Below are 22,101 nucleotides of genomic sequence, written 5' to 3'. Positions count from 1 at the left end.
TCTTCCCCTTCCTCCTCCTCCTGCTTTCCCCTGCCCCCTTCCTCCTCCTGCTTTCCCCCGTCCCCTTCCTACTCCTCCTCCTGCTTTCCCCCGTCTCCTTCCTCCTCCTGCTTTCCCCGTCCCCTTCCTCCTCCTCCTCCTCCTCCTCCTCCTCCTCCTGCTTTCCCCAGTCCCTTCCTCCCCCCCTCCTCCTGCTTTCCCCCGTCCCCTTCCTCCTCCTCCTCCTGCTTTCCCCGTCCCCTTCCTCCCCCTCCTCCTGCTTTCCCCCATCCCCTTCCTCCTCCTCCTCCTGCTTTCCCCGTCCCCTTCCTCCTCCTCCTCCTCCTGCTTTCCCCCCGTCCCCTTCCTCCTCCTCCTCCTCCTGCTTTCCCCAGTCCCCTTCCTCCCCCTCCTCCTGCTTTCCAGTGTCCCCCTTCCTCCCCCTGCTCCTCCTCTTCTCCCCTCCTCTTCTCCCCCTCCTGCTTTCCCCCTTCCTCCAGCTGCTCCTCCTCCCCCTCCTACTTTCCCCCATCCCACTTCCTCCTCCACCTGCTCCTCCTCCTCTCCTCCCCCCTCCTTCCTCCTCCTCCTGTTCTCCCCATCCTGCTTTCCCCGTCCCCGTCCCCTTCCTCCACCTGCTCCTCCTCCTCTCCTCCCCCTCCTTCCCACTCCTGCTCCTCCTCTTCTTTTCCCCCCTTTCTTCCTCCTGCTCCTCCTCGCTGCGGACTCTCCATCTTTCTTGAATTAGTGTGTCGTTGCGTGCGCTAGTGACGTCAGACAGTGGCATGCAAGTAATTTGAAATGTGTATGTCCCATATGTGAGACCTTAGAAGGCTAAATTAAAATGTCTGTTGTATGTTTTTTATAGAATTACACTTCAAATGTATGTTATGTCTAAATGTTACCCACCCATATACTGTAATTCAGATATTACAAGAATTTCCTATGAATATTGTAAGTATATTTGCTGCCATATGTATTTCTTACAAGTTCCAGGGAGAACATATAAAATATTGTTAAATTCTTCTATTTTTTTCCATATGGTTATGCTGGTATGTCATTTATTGTCTTAAATAATTCCTTTTTTTAGATGCCTTCAGCTGTGTGACTGCTACCTGCAAGATTGTGCACGTGTACATTGGGGGCTACATCTTCATTGCCACATGCACCAGAGAGCAGACAGAGGTGTTGAACCAGATGCTCTTTTACAAGCTGACCGGTGGCCATGAAGCCCTCTAAATATCCATGAGATGAAGCTCTGGAACTCTCTTTATGGTTTCATCATACTGTCATAGACAGCTAGCTGGTGTGTCAATCTAAGTAACACAGACAGCTAGCGGGTGTGTCAATCTAAGTAACACAGACAGCTAGCTGGTGTGTCAATCTAAGTAACACAGACAGCTAGCGGGTGCGTCAATCTGTGTCAATCTAAGTAACATAATAAAAATCCTTCAGTTTAAGCTACAGATATCAGTTTTGCGTGGGCTGCGTCTCAATCCACCTCGGCCTCCTATGTCAGCCTTCCGCATCTGCGATGGAAGGTGGCCGTGTGTCACGAAACTCGTCTGAAGGTAAGCCATACAGACAAATGGAGGTAGTTTTGTGTCCCCCCAAAAATTCAGTTAAATATGTGTTAAAAAATATATATATACAGTATATATATTTCCTGAGCATTCACAAATGTAGGAAAGACACTTCAAAAATGTATTCCTTATGATACATTTTTTTACTGTCTATTTTGCCATTTATGTATGTGTTATTCAATGCGTTTCTATGGGCTAATTCAACCAAATTCAATATTTCATCAAATAATTTAGTAATATTATTTTTGGAAACCTACCTTTTTGGATACCCCCTCCCTCTACAGCTCAGAGGTTAGAGGTTAAACACTTTGATGCTGGTTTTGCTGGTGGCCAGTTTAAGCTGGTACGCTGCAGCATCACCAGCATACCCACATCAGAGTGTCTAAAACACAATGAAGGCTGGTCACCAGCAAAACCAGCACATGTTAGTTACCCAGCCTGGCCTCATAGACTAGATGTAACAAAGTAAATGAAAATCCAGGACATTCAAATGAGTATTATATGTTACGTTTGGTATTGTTACATAAGACAGAAGGTTACTTACGTGAAAGTCTACCAACCCAAAGGTTGCGTGTTTGAATCTCCTCACGGACAACTTTAGCATTTTAGCTAATTAGTAAAAATACCAGCATCACCAGCTTATCCAGCTAGTCGACCAGCCTAACCAGTCTACCACCCAAAGGTTGTGTGTTCAAATATCATCACGGACAACTTTAACATTTGAGCTAATTAGCAACTTTGCAACCATTGTTCCCTCTAAACAGCGCACATGTCAGGACTGCCATGCAAAAGAAATATCAGCCCGCGCAGAGAATCACAAGAACTTCACTCAGCTTTCTAGAGTTTTCCCACTATCAATGTTTCCCTTTACTGTGGCAATTGTGATTGAATCAACGCAATATTAGCCACTTTCAATGCAACATACCGAAACAAAACCAACTATGCAAGACTTAGTATGCACAACTAACTATGCAAGAACATTTGTTGTAAGCACAGCGCATTGGAATAGGATTCTATTGCATTGACAGGTGCAACTCAGGCCTATACTCTACACGGACTAATGCGCTATGACCAATCAGAGCTGCAGTAGGCTTATATGCAAATAGACCATTGCCCAATATGGATTTGTGCCATTCACTGGACTGTCTTACAGCATGAGCGCCCGTGATTATTACGAGCTTGTTTTGAGATCAAAGCGAAGGCTGCATGTAGCCACGTGCACATTTGTTAATATTCTTTGCTAGTTAGTGAATTATTAGCCCACTTACGAACTTCTACAGATGCACCATTGAGAGCATCCTGTCGGGCTGTATCACAGCCTGATATGGCAATTCTACCCTCTACAACCGCAGAGAGTGGTCTGCCCAACTCATCATTGGGGGCACACTGACTGCCTGCCAGTACATCTACAGCACCTGCCATCACAGGAAGGCTAAGAAGGTCATCAAGGACCTCAGCCACCCAAGCCACGGCCTTTTCACCCCGCTTCCATCCAGCAATGTCAGAGTCTGTAATATGTATTATTCCGGACTCTGACATCTGACATTGCTAGTTCTGATATATATAAAAAAATATATATATATATTTTTGGATTATGTGCATATTGCTAAGAATTATTACTGCACTGTTAGAGATAGAAACGCAAGCATTTCGCTGCACCTGCGATAACATCTGCAAATCTGTGTATGTGACCAATAAACTTTGATTTAACTATGCATACTGCCTAAATGCCTAAAAGAAAGGTTTCTATTTGTGTTAAGGACTCACTGCTTTATTTATTCGTTTAAGTTTAAGACTGCGGACATGGTTCTTGTGATTATGTACATGTAGCCAGTACTTTTAGTAGTCTTCCAATGATAGTGAAGTAAACGACCCGCATCAATGCTGCGTAAACAATTGACTCCCTCGAACATACCCATAACCATTGAGCAGGCCATTTTCCCATAACTACTTGCGCGCTTCTACATTGTACGTTCGCAGATGACCAAAATGGCGGATTCGTCGGTGGGTACTCGATAGTCCCAAGTCATTATACAACTACAACGTTTTTATCCAGATGTGTTCCCTCAACTTTCGTGAATATATATTTTCAATATATTATCTTTCGACAGGTCGATGTTGTCGAGGGCTGTAGGCTTCCTGTTCTCCGAAAAAATCAGGAAAACGAAGATGAGTGGCGTGAGTATCGTCCTCTTGGCTACCACTAGGGTAACTGGCGCAAAGGTTAATAGCTGCTTAATAAAACAACTGGCATGACTGAATGTTTGAAAACACAGGCGGCTAGTTACGGTCGTGGCACATAGTAAACAAAGGCACTGGTGACGTTTAATGGATATTTCAATTGTTTACTAATTGTCTATCAGTTACGAAAGCATTAACGTTAGCTAGATAAGTATTTAGATTCTGCAGCTATGCTGAAGTTAGTTACATTTAACGTAACGATGTTTTGTTTTGTAGACAAACTTTGCTAGCTTGCTTCGTAGCCAATGTATATATTCAGATAGCGTAGAGACCCACAGATTGGATAGGTTTCGAGATCTGTCATGTCGTGTGATGTTTTCCTTGCAGCCTTGGCTGAAATTCTCAGTGTGAAAGAGATCCCTGGGAGAAAACTCTACTATGTCCACTATATTGACTGTGAGTAGCCTATACTTCATGTAAATGTGAATGTATAACTCCAACATTGCCATCAGTGATATTGACAGAAGAAGCAGATATGGGTAAATGTCAAGTTGGCAAACATTTGACTAGAGATCAACTCAGGTGTGTGTGTGTGTGTGTGTGTGTGTGTGTGTGTGTGTGTGTATATGTGTTTGTGCCTCTGCTTGTTTAAAGTCAACAAGCGTCTGGATGAGTGGGTTACGCCGGACAGGCTTGACATGAAGAAGCTCCAGTTCCCTAAGAAGGAAGCTAAAACGCCCACTAAGAACGGGCTTCCGGGGTCGCGGCCCAGCTCCCCGGAGAGCGAAGTGGTAAGAGTGGCCGGAGCTGGCCCCCAACATACCCCCAGCAGGCCCCCACAGCCGCAAGCCCAGCAGAAGTCTATACCCACCAAAACTTCTCTACCAGACTTTCAAGTGTTGCAACAACAAGCTCAGGTTTGGTAGTAGTGTCTTAAGCCCAGTCCTGGCAATTGTACCCTGTTTGCTTGCTATCTACATTATAACCAATGTTCTTTTCCTGCAGTCGTGGTTCATACTTAATGCTGAGATGTTGGAACGCTGTTTTTGTTAAACAACTACTCTACTGTACAACCCAATTGTTATCACCACCATTTGGTCGGCAGTCTTTTGGAGCTATGTTGTTTTAGTTAAATTAGACCAATGAACATGATGAAATGATAGACCTTTGCTGATGAATGCCCTAATCTCTGGCCAGTCAATTGGTGAAATGACATTGTTTCATCTATTAATCGCTTCCAATAGATCTGAAAATGATGCAATAGCGATGGGTTTAATTGACTGTTTGTTTATAATGAGCGACGTCCCACATGATCTGATCATGATCTGAGGCTGTTTGGTCTCTTGGGCATCAACTTGGGAAAGCCTCGAGAGAACATACAGTGCATTATAAACAAAGTGCCGCATACAGTTGAAGTCGGAAGTTTAATACACTTAGGTTGGAGTCATTAAAACTCGTTTTTTTTCAACCACTCCACAAATTTCTTGTTAACAAACTATAGTTTTGGCAAGTCGGTTAGGACATCTACTTTGTGCATGACACACGTAATTTTTCCAACAATTGTTTACAGATTATTTCACTTATAATTCACTGTATTACAATTCCAGTGGGTCAGAAGTGTACATGCACTAAGTTGACTGTGCCTTTAAACAGCTTGGAAAATTCCAGAAAATAATGTCATGGCTTTAGAAGCTTCTGATAGGCTAATTGACATAATTTGAGTCAATTGGAGGTGTACATGTGGATATATTTCAAGGCCTACCTTCAAACTCAGTGCCTCTTTGCTTATTATTTTTCTATTTTGGGGAGGGGGGGTGGAGAAAGTGAGGCGGGGCATCCGTTGAACAGTAATTCAACTTTGTCCGGCCTAAGTTTATTATGAAACAAACAGGTTTGTATTGTCTTGACCTTTTTATTAGGTCATTCTATTTTTAAATCATGCTCAGACTCTATGTAAACCATATGTTTTTGTTTTGATCTACTCAAGTATATGCTGTCTTGACTGGGTTATTGATTAGGCTTTTATTACAATGGTCAATGAATAACATAAGTTGAAGTGAAAATACAGCGCATTGTTTGAGTGTGACTGTCAGTTAATCCCCCTTCTTTCTGTTCAAATTCAGAGGAAGAGTCTAGACCTCAACCTTCAAACTGCCACAGCTCCTTCCAGAGGCAAAACTCTCCCCACGCCGGTACAGCATCAATTTACCCATTCTACACAGCCATGATTAAGACTTGTTTGGTCCACAAAGTCAGAATGGGTTCATAGCTACACTTGAATAGTAACGACAACAAACACATTTATGTAAGAACTCCTACAGTTGTATAATTCTCAAATCAAGGAGAAACATCTTAAAGTAGATGATTTCTAAGTAAGTGATATTGATAACTGTGTGGGGGGGTTTGTCCCGGACCTAGTATATGACTGTTTGGTAATGTAAAATATAGCTAGAACACCTGTTATGTCTGTGGTGTGGTTGGAATTTGAAATCCCATCAACATAATCCTTTAAATATTCATTATTTTCAGTTGCACCAGAGCTTTTTCTCATGTCTGCCCATGTCTCATCTCTCATACAGAAGAGGAAAGCAGAGTCTGTGTCCCTGGCAACACAAGTGTCCCCGGCAACCCCCGTGCCATCCTTGCCAGGTTTGGCTGAAGCCTCCCAGGCATCTGTTTACCCTGCTGTAAGGGACACCAACACCTTCAACCTCAAATCCAACGCCCGCGATGACCATGAGCAGCTTACCTCTCTCACCACGGTAAACCAACATTTGATAACTTTGCCTTTCAGTAATGATCAATCGCTAGTCTCCCACTATTACTCTGTTGGTGTTTGGTTTCTCATCTCCCCCTTTTCAAATGATCCCAGAATGGTACTGCCCGTCGCCCCATGCCCAATCAGCCAGGCAGGAAGAGGAAGCAGCCTCCCAACTGCGGGGGAACCGATGAGGTATGGAACACTTTAGGGATTATGGGAATTGCTTCTTTAACCAAGTCATTATTTGCCCTCATTTCAACTGTAGACTGCCGTATCTGCTCCCATCATTCACATTTGTAGAGTAACACACTTTAGCGACATACTGGCATAAACAAGTCATTCTTAAGTTTTCAGACATTACGTCAGCATCCTTTTAGCTTTAATAGGTCAAAAAGAAAACAGATTTTAATACAGGACAAACTTCTTATAGATGTCACTAATACCCAGTTAGTGATAGGGCCCTTACTATGCTAGACTAGTATGAGCCAGGATACTAGATTAGCGTTGACTAACAGGATCGTACTTTCCTAGTCCTATACGTTTACCTTTCATGGTTATATGCTTTCAGTTAGACAGTAATCTGAGCAAGCCGAGTCAATTCAATGTTGGTATAAGCACAAGCACATTTTCAACAATGTTACTTGCAGCATTGTAGCTAGTGATAGTGTGAGAAGGCGGAACTGCATTTTACATAATTATGTGTGAATTCTGGAATTATTGACCTGTGTGAATTATTGCCTTCCCCTTTCTGTTTTAATGTTAAGATATCCCTCCCAAATTAACAAGGAAATAAAGAACAGGTCAATATAATGTATGCATAAATATCCCTGGTGACCTTTAACTCCTGAATCTTCCCACATTGATAAAATTAGTATAAGCAATAATAATTTTCCTTCCCTTTTTAAATCAGTGTCCAAAAGCCCTCGTCCGCTTCTGTTTTTCTGCTAGATAATAAAGGTTTTCCAGTATAACAACAGCCCTCGATGTGCCAATGTCTATCTGCAGCCAGGAGAGGTCCGTCTCATTTCCTTCTCATTGCCTGTTTGCCTGTCTCTCTTTGTTTATGGAATAATTTTAAAGGTTATGGCCTTCAATCAGACCTTTGGTATCTCATGTGAGAGCTTTGTAAGGAATTCTCCCTATTTTTAATCAGTTATTTCATCTTTTAGTTCCCTTTTATTTTGACAAGATTCTAAGCGATGTATCAGATATTGTAATAATATCGTTCTCTTCCTTTCCGCTGCTCCCTGCCTACCATCTTGCATCAGGACTCGCAGGACAGCTCTGATGGCATCCCCTCCACCCCTCGCATGACTGGCAGTCTGGTGTCGGACCGTAGCCATGACGACATTGTCACGCGTATGAAGAACATTGACTGCATTGAACTGGGCCGCCACAGGCTGAAGCCCTGGTACTTCTCGCCCTACCCACAGGAACTGACCACATTGCCTATTCTCTACCTCTGTGAGTTCTGCTTGAAGTACCTCAAGAGCCTCAAGTGTCTGCAGAGGCATCTGGTGAGATACTAGATTGGAATATCTCAATGAAATGTATGTAACACCAATACAAGAGCCAGAGGGGAGAGGGTTGCTGTGCAGTCGTAGTATTGCGTTTGAGCTGCAGAACATGTCGTCACATATTATTCTCCTCCTCTCTCATTCAGACCAAGTGTAATCTTCGGCATCCACCTGGCAATGAGATCTACCGCAAGGGCACCATCTCCTTTTTTGAAATAGATGGCAGAAAAAACAAAGTGAGTAATGTCCATGATCCTCCCTGCTGCCTGGTCACACCTCGTCACTGTAATGAGTTTCTCGCTTAACAACTCTTGTTTCTTCCATGTTTGCCAGACATACTCTCAGAATCTGTGTTTACTGGCCAAGTGTTTCCTGGACCACAAGACGCTGTACTATGACACAGACCCCTTCCTCTTCTACGTCATGACAGAGTACGACGCCAAGGGCTTCCACATAGTGGGCTACTTCTCCAAGGTACATGAAAGGCTTCTTATCACCTGGTGCTTGCAGTTAAACCCGTTGCTCATGAAGATCAGCAATAATACTGTGTAATACTTGACATTTACAACCAAACCCTTAGACATGTTGGAAATGCAGCCAACTTTTTTTCTTCTTTTTTTTGTGCGCAGGAGAAAGAGTCGACGGAAGATTACAACGTGGCCTGTATCCTCACCTTACCTCCCTACCAGAGGAGAGGCTACGGCAAATTGCTGATTGAGTTCAGTAAGTGAACCAGAAAGAAGTTACTGACTTTAAAACGTGGATTTTAAATTTGGATCTAGGGCGTTCAAACCCACTGGCTCCAGGTCATCTATAAGTCTTTGTTAGGTAAATCCCCGCCTTATCTCAGCTCACTAGTCACCATAGCAACAACCACCTGTAGCATATGCGCTCCAGCAGGTATATTGCACTTGTCATCCCCAAAGCCAAAACGTCCTTTGGCCGCCTTTCCTTCCAGTTCTCTGCTGCCAATGACTGGAACAAATTGCAAAAATCTCTGAAGCTGGAGACTTATATCTCCCGCTCTAACTTTAAGCATCAGCTTACCGATCACTGTACCTGTACACAGCCAATCTGTAATAGCACACCCAACTACCTCATCCCCTTATTATTACACCCTCTTGCTCTTTTGCACCCCAGAATCTCTACTTGCACATCATCATCTGCATATCTATCACTACAATATTAATGCTACATTTGAATTATTTTTTGCCTCTAGGGCCTATTTATTGCCTACCTCCCTACTCGTCTACATTTGCACACACTGTACATAGATTTTTCTTTTGTGTTATTGACTGAGCGTTTGTTTGTGTAACTCTGTTGTTTTTGTCGCACTGCTTTGCTTTATCTTGGCCAGGTCGCAGTTGTAAATGAGAACTTGTTCTCAACTGGCCTACCTGGTTAAATAAAGGTGAAATAAACATTTTAAATCTGTATAAACAGTCTACACAGTGTTCTAACTGTGTGGGAGTGTGTTGAAATGTGGCCATTCAGTAATGCCATAACTGAAGGTGTTGTCTTTTGGTCATCAGGTTATGAGCTGTCTAAGGTAGAGGGGAAGACGGGCACACCAGAGAAGCCTCTGTCTGACCTGGGGCTGCTCTCCTACCGCTCCTACTGGTCCCAGACCATCCTGGAGATACTCATGGACCTCAAGCCTGACAACGGGGAGCGGCCGCAGATCACCATCAAGTACACCTCTGTCCTGTTGTTCTCCCAGCTTGTTCTCTCTTATAGCTCAATCTGCTGTTATTTCTGTAACCTAATATCATGCGTCTTGTGTATTTCCAGTGACATCAGCGAGATCACCAGTGTGAAGAAAGAGGATGTCATATCTACACTTCAGTACCTTAACCTAATTAATTACTATAAGGTGAGGGATACTAGTGCAGGGAACAGCACTTCACTTTTCTTTTTTTTTCTTTTTTTAAATGAAAGGGCAATCTTGATCAGCATATTTGAACCTCTCCTCTCCCTGTGGCTTCTCAGGGCCAGTATATCCTGACTCTTTCGGAGGACATAGTGGAGGGGCATGAGAGGGCAATGCAGAAGCGTCACCTGCGCATTGACTCCAAATGCCTTCACTTCACCCCCAAGGACTGGAGCAAGAGGGGCAAGTGGTAGGACCCTATCTGGTTCTCCTGGTCTCTCTTTCTCTCTTACCGCATACTTTCCTGAAGCACTCCGGGTGAAGAGCACCACGCAGGTCTCCTCAGAGATGATCAAAGATTTAAAAATGAACAAGAACTGTGTTTATTCAGCATCATTTTTCTGAATCTTGTCAATCCTATTGCCCTCACCAGATTCTCTCTGTCATTAGCAACAGTAGATCCATTTGCTTAGTCTCAGTAGTAGGAATTGTCATCTATTAATGTTGGATAGATGACTCCTACCATCTGTTTCTTTGCCTTCCTGGCATTTGTCTTACTCAGCTTTCAACACTCTTGGACTAGTCAGTAATTAGTTAGTTATTTTTCACCTACATAAGCATATAATAATATTATTGTTTTGGATGTGATCTTGAATAATGACTGCACATATCCACAGTCTCATTGATCCAACGCACTATGAGAATTACAGATCTAACCCCTAACTGCTTGGGACCAGTAGTAATTGTATATACTGTGATATACTGTTTTATAAAGGATTTTTTTTAAGGTGTGATGCATTTCTGTATGTTAAATGAGATGTGCGGGGATGCTCAGTACAGAAAATAAGCCATGTTGAACTCTTACAAGAATGTATATTTGGATACCTCTACAGTTGTTTGTCCTTTAAAAAAAATGGAATGTAAACTAACACGTTTGGCACAATAGCGTGTCATTTAATTTAATGAGACTATTTACTGTACATTTGTGTGTGTTCATTTGTAACAAGTGATTCATACTTTGTTATTGTGTTCAATGTTAGACAGCTATTCTATTTCCCTTCATATTTAAGTGTAAATTCTACATGGAGTCATCTTCTCTTTGTAAGTGGTTTAGAGTTAAGGAATGGGTGATTCAAATTGTTGTATTAGATGTTTGGCTATATATTGAAAAAGACTATAAATCTGACCAACAGATGGGATTTGATATAAGAGCCTTACAGAGAGATGGCTTTGCACATCTAATAAACCAGGACACTTTTACTGTGTTTCATGGCTTTAATGAGTTCTCAAAGGATAAAATCTGACTGAGTTGTCATCACTCACAGTTTTTTAAAGTTTCGTCCATGTCATTCCCCTGAATGTCCTCGTTTGACTGAAAAGGAGGTCAAAACAACAGTTTAGGAACTGAATCAAAGATCTATTCCTGGGCTGTTTAGACATTCTTAGGCAGCAGACATACATTATATGGAAGTAAAATGTATCTAGTGTGCTCTGCTGTCTTTGTGTACAAAGAAAAGAACGCTTAGTCTCTTACCTCTTTCCATACTTCTTGTCACTTTAGGTCAATTTGAGGAACTCAATTTCATAGAACGAACTCCTCTCGTCTGTGGTTTACTGGAGCTCTACAGGCAGGTAACGTGAAGGGGAGTCAGTTCGGTCTTCTGCCTATTGGTTGCATTTAGCCTCGCCCACGTGCTATGTGGGAGGGAGCCTTTTGAAATTGTAGGACCAACCTAACTTCTTCATTGACTGCATCTCGTCCTCATATAAGCTCAGCAAAAAAAGAAACGTCCTCTCACTGTCGACTGCGTTTATTCTCAGCAAACGTCACGTGTAAATATTTGTATAAACATAAGATTCAACAACTGAGACATAAACAGAACAAGTTCCACAGACGTGGGACTAACAGAAATGGAATAATGTGTCCCTGAACAAAGGAGGGGTCAAAAGTAATAGTATCTGGTGTGGCCACCAGCTGCATTAAGTACTGCAGTGCATCTCCTCATAGACTGCACCAGATTTGCCAGTTCTTGCTGTGAGATGTTACCCCACTCTTCCACCAAGGCACCTGCAAGTTCCCAGACATTTCTGGGGGGGAATGGCCCTAGCCCTCACCCTCTGATCCAATAGGTCTCAGGCGTGCTCAATAGGATTGAGATCCAGGCTCTTCGCTGGCCATGGCAGAACACTGACATTCCTGTCTTGCAGGAAATCCCACACAAAACGAGCAGTATGGCTGGTGGCATTGTCATGCTGGAGGGTCATATCAGGATGAACCTGCAGGAAGGGTACCACATGAGGGAGGATGATGTCTTCCCTGTAACGCACAGCGTTGAGATTGCCTGCAATGTCAACAAGCTCAGTCCGATGATGCTGTGACACACCGCCCCAGACCATGACTGACCCTCCAAATCGATCCCGCTCCGGAGTACAGGCCTCAGTGTAATGCTCATTCCATCGACGATAAACACGAATCCGACCATCACCCCTGGTGAGGCAAAACCACAACTCGTCAGTGAAGAGCACTTCTTGCCAGTCCTGTCTGGTCCAACGACGGTGGGTTTGTGCCCATAGGCAACGTTGTTGCCTGTAATGTCTGGTGAGGACCTGCCTTACAACAGGCCTACAAGCCCTTGGGCGTCTCACAGTACGGACGTTGCAATATATTGCCCTGGTCACATCTGCAGTCCTCATGCCTCCTTGCAGCATGCCTAAGGCAAGTTTACGCAGATGAGCAGGGACCCTGGGCATCTTACATTTTGTGTTTTTCAGAGTAAGTAGAAAGGCCTCTTTAGTGTCCTAAGTTTTCTTAACTGTGACCTTAATTGCCTACCGTCTGTAAGCTGTTAGTGTGTTAACGACCGTTCCACAGCTGCATGTTCATTAGTTGTTTATGGTTCATTGAACAAGCATGGGAAACAGTGGTTAAACCCTTTACAATGAAGATCTGTGAAGTTATTTGGATTTTTATGAATAATCTTTGAAAGACAGGGTCCTGAAATAGGGACGTTTATGTCCTCTAAAGTAGAAAAGAATAGAGAAAGAATAATGTTCAGCTAAATCTACTCCAGTATCTGTCTTGCCCTATTGTTTGTCATGGTCTGAATAGCTTTTGGATCTTTTGACGTTATCCGTTTCTTGATTGTCAGTTGGAAGTTGTCGACAAGGACAGCAATGAATAGACTATGCAGGGAAAATCACAATGTACAATAAACATACTGTAGTGTCTTTGTTGCAACATTTCTAAGCTTACTCACTTGAGGAAAGTGAAGTATTCCACCACAATGTACAGGACAAGGAAGATTAGAATGTGGGTTCATAAAAATTAAAGAAAATGTACTTCATGAGCTCAGGTATTTACATAGTGATGATGACTGATGATGCCCAACTTCTAGACCATGCTTCACACAAACAGTAGTGTTTCCTCACCGAGGTCTTGGCGGGTAGAGGAGATGAAAACCCAGTCATCCAGCGTGAGCAGCTGGAACAGGGTGTGAAGCTCTCCGGGTCAGGCTCATTGAACATCTCTCGGAAAATGGCAGCAAACATGAAAAGGAATGTGAACATGAGGATGATGGACTGGAGGCGGGTGGACATGATGGACTGGAGATTTTGGAGAAAGATGTCAAGGAAAGGATGACGTTACTGAACCGTGATGAAAGATATACAGAACACAAGGTTACATTCTGAAAGTATTCAGACTCCTTGACTTTTTGCACATTTTGTTACGTTACAGCCTTATTATAAAATTTATTAAAAATCATCAGTCAATCTACACACATTACCCCATAATGACAGAGCGAAAACAGGTTTTTAGACATTTTTGCAAATATATTCAAAATGAAAACAGAAATACTTTATTTACACAAGTATTCAGACCATTTGCTATGAGACTTGAAAGTTTCTACAACTTGATTGGAGTCCATCTGTGGTAAATTAACATGATTTGGAAAGGCACACACCTGTCTATGTAAGGACCCACAGTTGACAGTGCATGTCAGAGCAAGAACCAAGCCATGACCTCGAAGGAATTGTGACAAGGCACAGATCTGGGGAAGGGTACCAAAAAATGTCTGCAGCATTGAAGGTCCCCAATAACACAGTGGCTTCCATCATTCTTAAATGGAAGAAGTTTGGAACCACCAAGACTCTTCCTAGAGCTGGCCGCCCGGCCAAATTGAGCAATCGGGAGAAGGGCCTTGGTCAGGGAGGTGACCAAGAACCCGATGATCACTCTGACAGAGCTCCAGAGTTCCTCTGTGGAGTTGGGAGGCCACCAATCAGGCCTTTATGGTAGGGTGGCCAGACATAAGCCACTCCTCAGTAAAAGGCACATGACAGCCCACTTGGAGTTTGCCAAAAAGGCACCTAAAGGACTCTCAGACCATTAGAAACAAGATTATCTGGTCTGATGAAACCAAGAATGAACTATTGTGCCTGAATGCCAAGCATCATATCTGGAGGAAACCTGGCACCATCCCTATGGTGAAGCATGGTGATGGCAGCATCATGCTGCGGGATGTTTTTCAGTGGCGGGAACTGGGAGACTAGTCAGGATCGAGGGAAAGATGAATGGCGCAAAGAACAGAGAGATCCTTGATGAAAACCTACTCCAGAGCGCTCAGGACCTCAGAATGGGGCGAAGGTTCACCTTTCAACAAGACAACGACCCTAAACACACAGCTAAGACAATGCAGGAGTGGCTTAGGGACAAGTCTCTGAATGTCTTTGAGTGGCCCAGCCGGAGCCCGGACTTGAACCGAATCGAAACATCTCTGGAGAGACCTGAAAATAGCTGTGCAGCGACACTCCCCATCCAACCTGACAGAGCTTGAGAGGATCAGCAGAGAAGAATGGGACAAACATTTCTAAAAATCTGTTTTTGCTTTGTCATTATGGGGTATTGTGATGTCATTATGGGGTATTGTGATGTCATTATGTGGTATTGTGTGTAGATTGATGAGGGAAAAACGATTTAATCAATTTTAGAATAAGGCTGTAACGTAACAAAATGTGGAAGAAGTCAAGGGGTCTGAATTCTTGTACATTGTAAAATTGCAAATATTTTGCTGAATTACAGTTCATATAAGGATATCAGTCAATTGAAATTAATTCATTAGGCCCCAATCTATGGATTTCACGTGACTGGGCAGGGATGCAACCATTGGTGGTACTGGGAGTGCATAGGCCAAACAACTTGGGAGCCAGGCCCACCCACTGGGGAGCCAGGCCCAGCCAATCAGAATGAGATTTTCCCCCACAAAAGGGCCAAATTCTCTGACAACAGCTCTGGTGGACACTCCTGCAGTCAGCATGCCAATTGCATGCTCCCTCAAAACTTGAGATATCTGTGGCATTGTGTTGTGTGATAAAACAGCACATTTTAGTGTCCATTTATTGTCTCCAGCACAAGTTGCACCTGTGAATGATCATGCTGTTTAATCAGCATCTTGATAGGCCACACCTGTCAGGTGGATGGAGTATCTTGACTTATATTTTTTATTTAACCTTTATTTAATTAGGCATGTCAGTTAAGAACAAATTCTTATTTAAAATGATGACCTACCTCGGCCAAACCCTCCCCTAACCCGGACAATGCTGGGGTGCCCTATAGGACTGCCGATCACAGCCGGTTGTGATACAGCCCGGGATCGAACCCAGTTCTGCAGTGACAACTCTAGCACCGCAGTACCTTAGACCGCTGCGCCACTCAGGATCGCCTCATGATTGCCATCCCAAAGGATAAAATGCTCACCAACAGGGCTGTAAACAAATTGAGAGAAATAAGCTGTGTATGGAACATTTCTGGAATCTTTTATTTCAGCTCATGAAACATGGGACCAGCGCTTTACGTGTTGCATTTATATTTTTGTTCAGTATAGATAGGGATGTATTCATACAGTTGAAGTCGGAAGTTTACGTACACTTAGGTTAGAGTTATTAAAACTAATTTTTCAACCACTCCACAAATTTCTTGTTAACAAACTATAGTTTTGGCAAGTCGGTTAGGCCATCTACTTTGTGCATGACACAAGTAATTTTTCCAACCATTGTTTACAGACAGATTATTTTACTTAAAAGTCACTGTATCACAATTCCATTGGGTCAGAAGTTTACATACACTAAGTTGACTGTGCCTTTAAACTGCTTGGAAAATTCCAGAAAATTATGTCATGGCTTTAGAAGCTTCTGATAGGCTAATTGACATAATTTTAGTCAATTGTAGGTGTACCTGTGGATGTATTTCAAGGCCTACCTTCAAACTCAGTGCCTCTTTGCTTTACATCATGGGAAAATCAAAAGAAATCATCCAAAACCTCAGAAACAAAATTGTAGACCTCCACAAGTCTAGTTCATCCTTGGGAGCAATTTCCAAACGCCCGAAGGTACCACGTTCATCTGTACAAACAATAGTACGCAAGTATAAACATCATGGGACCACGCAGCCGTCATGCCGCTCAGGAAGGAGACGGGTTTTGTCTCCTAGAGATGAACGTACTTTGGTGCGAAAAGTGCAAATCAATCACAGAACAACAGCATAGGACCTTGTGAAGATGCTGGAGGGAACGGGTACAAAAGTATCTGTATCCACAGTAAAACGAGTCCTATATCGACATAACCTGAAAGGCTGCTCAGCAAGGAAGAAGCCACTGCTCCAAAACCGCCATAAAAAAAGCCAGACTACGGTTTGCAACTGCACATGGAGACAAAGATCGTACTTTTTGGAGAAATGTCCTCTGGTCTGATGAAACAAAAATAGAACTGTTTGGCCATAATGACCATCGTCATGTTTGGAGGAAAAAGGGGGAGGCTTGCAAGCCGAAGAACACCATCCCAACCATGAAGCACAGGGGGGGCAGCATCATGTTGCACTTCACAAAATAGATAAAATCATGAGGGAACATTATGTGGATATATTGAAGCAACATCTCAAGACATCAGTCAGGAAGTTAAAGCTTGGTCACAAATGGGTCTTCCAAATGGACAATGACCCCAAGCATACTTCCAAGGTTGTGGCAAAATGGCTGAAGGACAACAAAGTCAAGGTATTGGAGTGGCTATCACAAAGCCCTGACCTCAATCCTAAAATTTGTTGGCAGAACTGAAAAAGCGTGTGCGAGCAAGGAGGCCTGCAAACCTGACTCAGTTACACCAGCTCTGTCAGGAGGAATGGGCCAAAATTCACCCAATTTATTGTGGGAAGCTTGTGGAAGGCTACCTGAAACGTTTGACCCAAGTTAAACAATTTAAAAGCAATTCTACCAAATACTAATTGAGTGTATGTAAACTTCTGACCCACTGGAAATGTGATGAAAGAAATAAAAGCTGAAATAAATCATACTACTAATAATCTCTACTATTATTCTGACATTTCACATTCTTAAAATAAAGTGGTGATCCTAACTGACCTAAAACAGGGAATTTTTACTAGGATTGAATGTCAGGAATTGTGAAAAACTGAGTTTAAATGTACTTGGCTAAGGTGTATGTAAACTTTCAACTTCAACTCTAGGTTATGTACTATAGGTTATTTACATCCATTGAAGTGCTATGATGAGAAATCAAGCAGGGGTGGTCGGCCTGAGTAATGAGTTAAGGCTGGAAGACACTCAGCATCCTACCGGATGGTACGCAGGACCCAGGACGCTCAGATGGTCTAAACCTCTTTGAAGATTTTGAGGATGCAGAAGACTGTGGATGCCTGGCCTCCACTGGAGCTCCCTACTCAGACTCAATGAGTGGCAGCAGTAAGTCAACAAGGGTCATGATAATGATGAAAAAGTCAGAGGGAGAGAGAGAAAGATAGGGAGAATACAGAGGAGAAAAATAGAAAAGTAGGTAACACAGTGGGACACTCTTGTTGTAAAACATTGGAGAGGGTTTTGTGACTGCCCCCAATGCAAAAGCTACCAACCAGGTCATATCAGGGGGTTTTTGAAGTAGAGTCGACCGCAGACAAGCATTTTCAAGCTTCCAGCACACATTCCATGAAATAGATTACCAGGAAAGCAGGAACTGGCTTGTTGAGCCTGCATAACAGATCATGAATGATGATGGTCGTACAGTAGACATGCAAACACAACAGTGTGAGAGGTTTTATGACCGTGTGGATTGTAAATACTGGATTCTGAAGTCATTCTTCCATGTAAAAGTAAAATATTGTATGTAGTCTAAGTGACTGCTCATAGCGTTATGGGGAGTCTTGACCTTTCCAGTCACTGCCTGTATGTTAGTGATGGTTGACGTTCCATCTTGCACTCGAGGCTAAACACACACACACACACACCACAGAGAAGAGTACCAGAGTATCATAAAAACATGATCAAACCAGTAATCTCTTATTGTAACAACCTCTAATGCTACTGATGCCGTGGCCACCAAAAGGGTCATAGTGGGGAACCTTGAGCACTTTCTGATGGCGGCACAATTATATATTGTATTGCTAGACTTTACTTCATGCCATTACTACTTTATCTTCACAACAATTACCAGTTTCATTACAAACACTTGTAATTAAGGCATCTGTCAAATATTCATGAATACAAACAAGTAGCTAAGCATTTACCCGATTGTCTCTGGAAAGAAATGAAACCTTCAGCATGGAGGTAATGGTACAGAAAGCCACTGGAAAACATCAGTGCTTCATCAGGATGTATTTATGCTCAACACTTCTTTGACCATTCATTCTATTCCATGCATTCAATTCTACTCCACTATGCTCAAGGAGTAGTCTTTGCCTTTGGCAAATGATAGGAGTGGAATGTTAGCTAAAAAGACTGGTATCCAGGCTACACAGGGAGAGGGGGAATTCCCTTTTCTGGGGAGTAAAGCAAGCGGCAGCAATTATTTGTTGTACCACAAGGGAGCGGGATGATACCAGTGTAGCTTACAACAATTGTTTTCAGTTGATATGAGAGGATCTCTTGTGGCCAAAATGGATGAAGGACTCTTCCCTGGCTTTTTATTAGAAGTCATTTTAATTCCAACCATTTACACTTATTTTGGAATAGCGTTAAAAAAGTAGGACCTACTTATGTGCCAGATTTCCAACATATTTGAAATGGTAATATGGCTACATTTTCAAATGGATAATAGGCTAATCACTACGTTTTATGAAAACATGCGTATTTTCGTAAATATAGCCAAAATACTTATTCCTGACTTCTTTTTTTACCATAAGAATGCCCCTTCTGTCTGTAGAACGCTGCAACTGTTCGTAAATACGAGACACTCCATTTAATATGATACAGTATCATATACATTTTAGTGTCCAGGATTACGTTTACTATGTTGTTTCTAGTCTATAAGACTAGGCTGAACTAAAGACAAACCTTTATCATATTGCACCTTGCCCCGCTTCCCCTGAACTTAAACCTAATGACCACTGTCAAGGTCGATGCTTAAAGTTGGAAATTGATTTGTCGGTTGGGCCCATTCTATATCAAATGGGGACATGGCATTGACCATGTTATTCAATTGTCTATTATATCACAAGTAGACCTGATCCATCAACTCTAAATAAAGGGCATATTTGGTGTTGGCATGTATGGAAAGTAGATGTTGCAGAAATGGATGTAGCCTAACAAAAAGTAAACACAATAAGATATTTTATATAATAAATAGACAATTGCAGAGTAGATTTATACTTTATTATTTTAGGAAGAAGTTGGCATGATAGTATTGTGTTTCAAGGAAAAGTATACACATTTGGTCAGAGGTCATTTGAGGCAATGCGTAATTGTTTTTTATGTCATTGCTCACATCAACCCAGTCAAAAGCAACATGATTAATACAAATCTGGGCAGATAAATAAATAAACAAACACATTATTAAATTAACAAATCAATAAATATCAAATAAATAATCGACTATAGATAAATATACATTTGTAAAAAAATGTAAAAAGAATGTAAAAAAAGAGAAGACATTTACACAAAAGTGGACTATTCAGGAGGAACATGTGTGATTTCACATCAAAGAGGTTTGTCCGTTTGCGCGGTGAAACAAATGTTTACAATAACTCTGTCCAAACAGAATGAAGTCATTAATGCCGAAGCAAAAGCCTGAGGTCATTAAATAGTTTGGGACAAAACTATCACCTGTCTGCGCTCCGTTGGGTGATACTTGTTGATGTGTCTGGTGAGGCCAGGGGAGGAGAATAAATTATCCCCACAAAATCGACACGGAAACACCTCTCCTGTCACCTTTGTGATACGCTCGGTCCCTGCATATGTTGCGGAGGGCTGGGGTGATTCCTGGCCGGACTGGAGCGGGCAGCTGTGTTGTTGGTCTGTGACTATGGCCAAAGGAGAGGAAGGAGTCTGATTCTGGGGATGACTAGCTGCTTTCCTGTTGTGCAAGGCCAGGTGTTTCCTCAGGTATGCTTGTTTTCTGAATTTCTTTGAGCACTGAGGGCAGCTGAACATCATTTCTTCATCCGAGCCCGAGTCTGAGGGTGGCGTGGATGGTGGGAGCGTATATCTGGCTGTTGGTGTATGAGGTCGGCTCTCCTCTCTTTGTGACGAGACTCTCTCCACTTGGAAACCCTTTGGCTTGTGCCAACGTCGGTGGGAGGCCAGGTTAGCGGGACAACTAAACACTTTGTCACACTCGTCGCAGCGATATTCGACTCGGACGATGCGAGAGCACTTGTGGAAGGCCAAAGTTAGAGGGTCCGCGTACCGCTCCTTGCAAAGCTGACAGATAAACTCTCCGAGCGGACTACTGGTGTTGGAGCGCTGCTTCACCTCATCCTCTGCCTCCTCCGTAATGCGCAACCCGAGGACGGGAGATGTGGTTACCTCATGTCGGACGCTGGACTTCTTCTCTTGGTTTGGGGAGCTTGAGGACTTGCGCTTTTTAGAATTAGTATGGGGAGATCTGGCGTTGGAGAAGGCAGGCCGCTTCACTGCTGCATATTTAGCATTCCCGCACATGGTGTCCAGTCTGGTGGTCATCTCCGGAAGAGACGGCGACACTGGGGAGCCATCAATGGCAAAGCTTCCCAAATTTGCCTCTGGAAAGGTATCTGCTGGAGCAGGAGAAATAGAGCTGAGCATTTGATGAGCGGAGTCCGCTGGTGGGTACTGATATCCCTCGCTGTCAGGTCGGGTCGGGCTCAGCGAGGGCGCGCAGTGAGACTCTGACATTCCACCGAAAATAACCCGGCTCTGAACTCTGATAAAGTTGTGGCACACCGAGGGCTGTGCATGAGCCGGGGCATTCTCGACTAGCGGTGAACAGTTGGCGACCAGCGCCAAGTCCTCCTCGCGCATCCTGTATGAAACAGGACCAGCCTTTTTAGAACGTTTTATAAGGAAACCCTTTGGCATGGTGACTGTCAGAAAGCACACACGATGCGTTATCTTCAACCTCAATCCGTCTTCACTGTTAAAGTCGAGGCCAGGGATTGTAAAGAGGCGTGCGTAATCGTAATGCGTCCTGTTCTCTCTGCAGTACTTGTCCACACTGGCCCTCTTTCGTTTGTCTCGGTCTTTATAAAGCCCCCAAGCTGTCATTGTGCGTCAGTTAGGACGCAGATGGCAGCAGTCCAGCCGTCAATAGAAAGGCCCGGCAACATGATCCACCGGGAGTCTCTGAGGAGCACAGCGGCAGATGTCAGCCTCCCCCATTGCCTAGGCCCCTGTCTTCCCCCGCCCCACTCCCACCCCGACCACTTGCCCCGTCCTTGACGGTTCCTAGCCATTATGTAGATTACACAGAGCCATACCACCCTTATCCAGCCTTTATCTTCCCATGTCCTCTGAGACTCTATTCAACACACACGTGCCACAGCCGTCCGTCCATTCATCGAAACGCACAAATCAAAAGGAGGGGAAAAGTGCCTGCGGGGAGTCAGGTTTGTGTCAGTTTGGAGGCAAAGAAGCAGAGCAGACGAGGCACAGCACCAGTGAATCTAAGCAGATCAGTGTTCAATGCTCTGCTCAAATGCACCTTAGCCTACACAGGGTCCAGGGGCATTCAACTATTTGAACATGTTAGAGAAGAAAACGCAAAATAACTCCACACAAAATAACTCCATATGATTTGTTCAGTCCCTGGTGTGAAGGGTATCCTAATTACTTTAATAGTCGTCATCAACTCTGCTTCATCGTTGTGGCAAACTGCCCAGAACCAATACCCCCACTATCAAACGTCTCGACTCAACAATAGAAACAGTCTGTCGTGTCACTGTCAGCGAAATTAACA

General features: G+C 43.3%; 2 protein-coding genes across 3 annotated transcripts; one reads left to right on the top strand and one right to left on the bottom strand.

Moving 5' to 3' along the window:
- Positions 1–3,491: 3,491 nt before the first annotated feature.
- Positions 3,492–11,156, top strand: LOC112228838 (histone acetyltransferase KAT5). 2 transcript variants are annotated; one of them, XM_024394517.2, is made up of 15 exons: positions 3,492–3,566; positions 3,674–3,740; positions 4,131–4,199; positions 4,398–4,660; positions 5,867–5,935; positions 6,323–6,505; positions 6,616–6,696; positions 7,453–7,518; positions 7,773–8,021; positions 8,168–8,257; positions 8,355–8,495; positions 8,651–8,744; positions 9,554–9,713; positions 9,813–9,894; positions 10,011–11,156. In XM_024394517.2, exons 1-15 carry the CDS (start codon positions 3,543–3,545, stop codon positions 10,143–10,145), a joined length of 1,773 nt encoding a protein of 590 aa, XP_024250285.1. In that variant the 5' UTR covers positions 3,492–3,542; the 3' UTR covers positions 10,146–11,156. The 2 variants fall into 2 exon arrangements, with proteins under 2 accessions (XP_024250285.1, XP_024250286.1); XM_024394518.2 differs by lacking the exon at positions 7,453–7,518.
- An 8,366-nt stretch (positions 11,157–19,522) lies between these two features.
- Positions 19,523–21,513, bottom strand: LOC112228136 (insulinoma-associated protein 1a-like). Its single transcript, XM_042309762.1, has one exon. The coding sequence runs from the start codon at positions 21,408–21,410 to the stop codon at positions 19,965–19,967; it is 1,446 nt and encodes a 481-aa protein (XP_042165696.1). The 5' UTR covers positions 21,411–21,513; the 3' UTR covers positions 19,523–19,964.
- Between the last annotated feature and the right edge of the window lie 588 nt (positions 21,514–22,101).

Source organism: Oncorhynchus tshawytscha, linkage group LG30 (genome assembly GCF_018296145.1).
Source record: "Oncorhynchus tshawytscha isolate Ot180627B linkage group LG30, Otsh_v2.0, whole genome shotgun sequence".
Taxonomy (NCBI): domain Eukaryota; kingdom Metazoa; phylum Chordata; class Actinopteri; order Salmoniformes; family Salmonidae; genus Oncorhynchus; species Oncorhynchus tshawytscha.
The sequence above is the reverse complement of the archived record's forward strand: the minus strand, read 5'-3'. Positions and strand labels throughout refer to the sequence as shown.

Excerpts from the sequence above, each read along its gene's own strand:
- LOC112228838 (XM_024394517.2), top strand. The coding sequence starts at position 3,543 with ATGACCAAAATGGCGGATTCGTCG. Across the intron at positions 8,496-8,650 it reads TAGTGGGCTACTTCTCCAAG|GAGAAAGAGTCGACGGAAGA; the intron begins GTACATGAAAGG and ends TTTTGTGCGCAG. Across the intron at positions 9,895-10,010 it reads ACCTAATTAATTACTATAAG|GGCCAGTATATCCTGACTCT; the intron begins GTGAGGGATACT and ends GTGGCTTCTCAG.
- LOC112228136 (XM_042309762.1), bottom strand. The coding sequence starts at position 21,410 with ATGACAGCTTGGGGGCTTTATAAAGACCGAGACAAACGAAAGAGGGCC.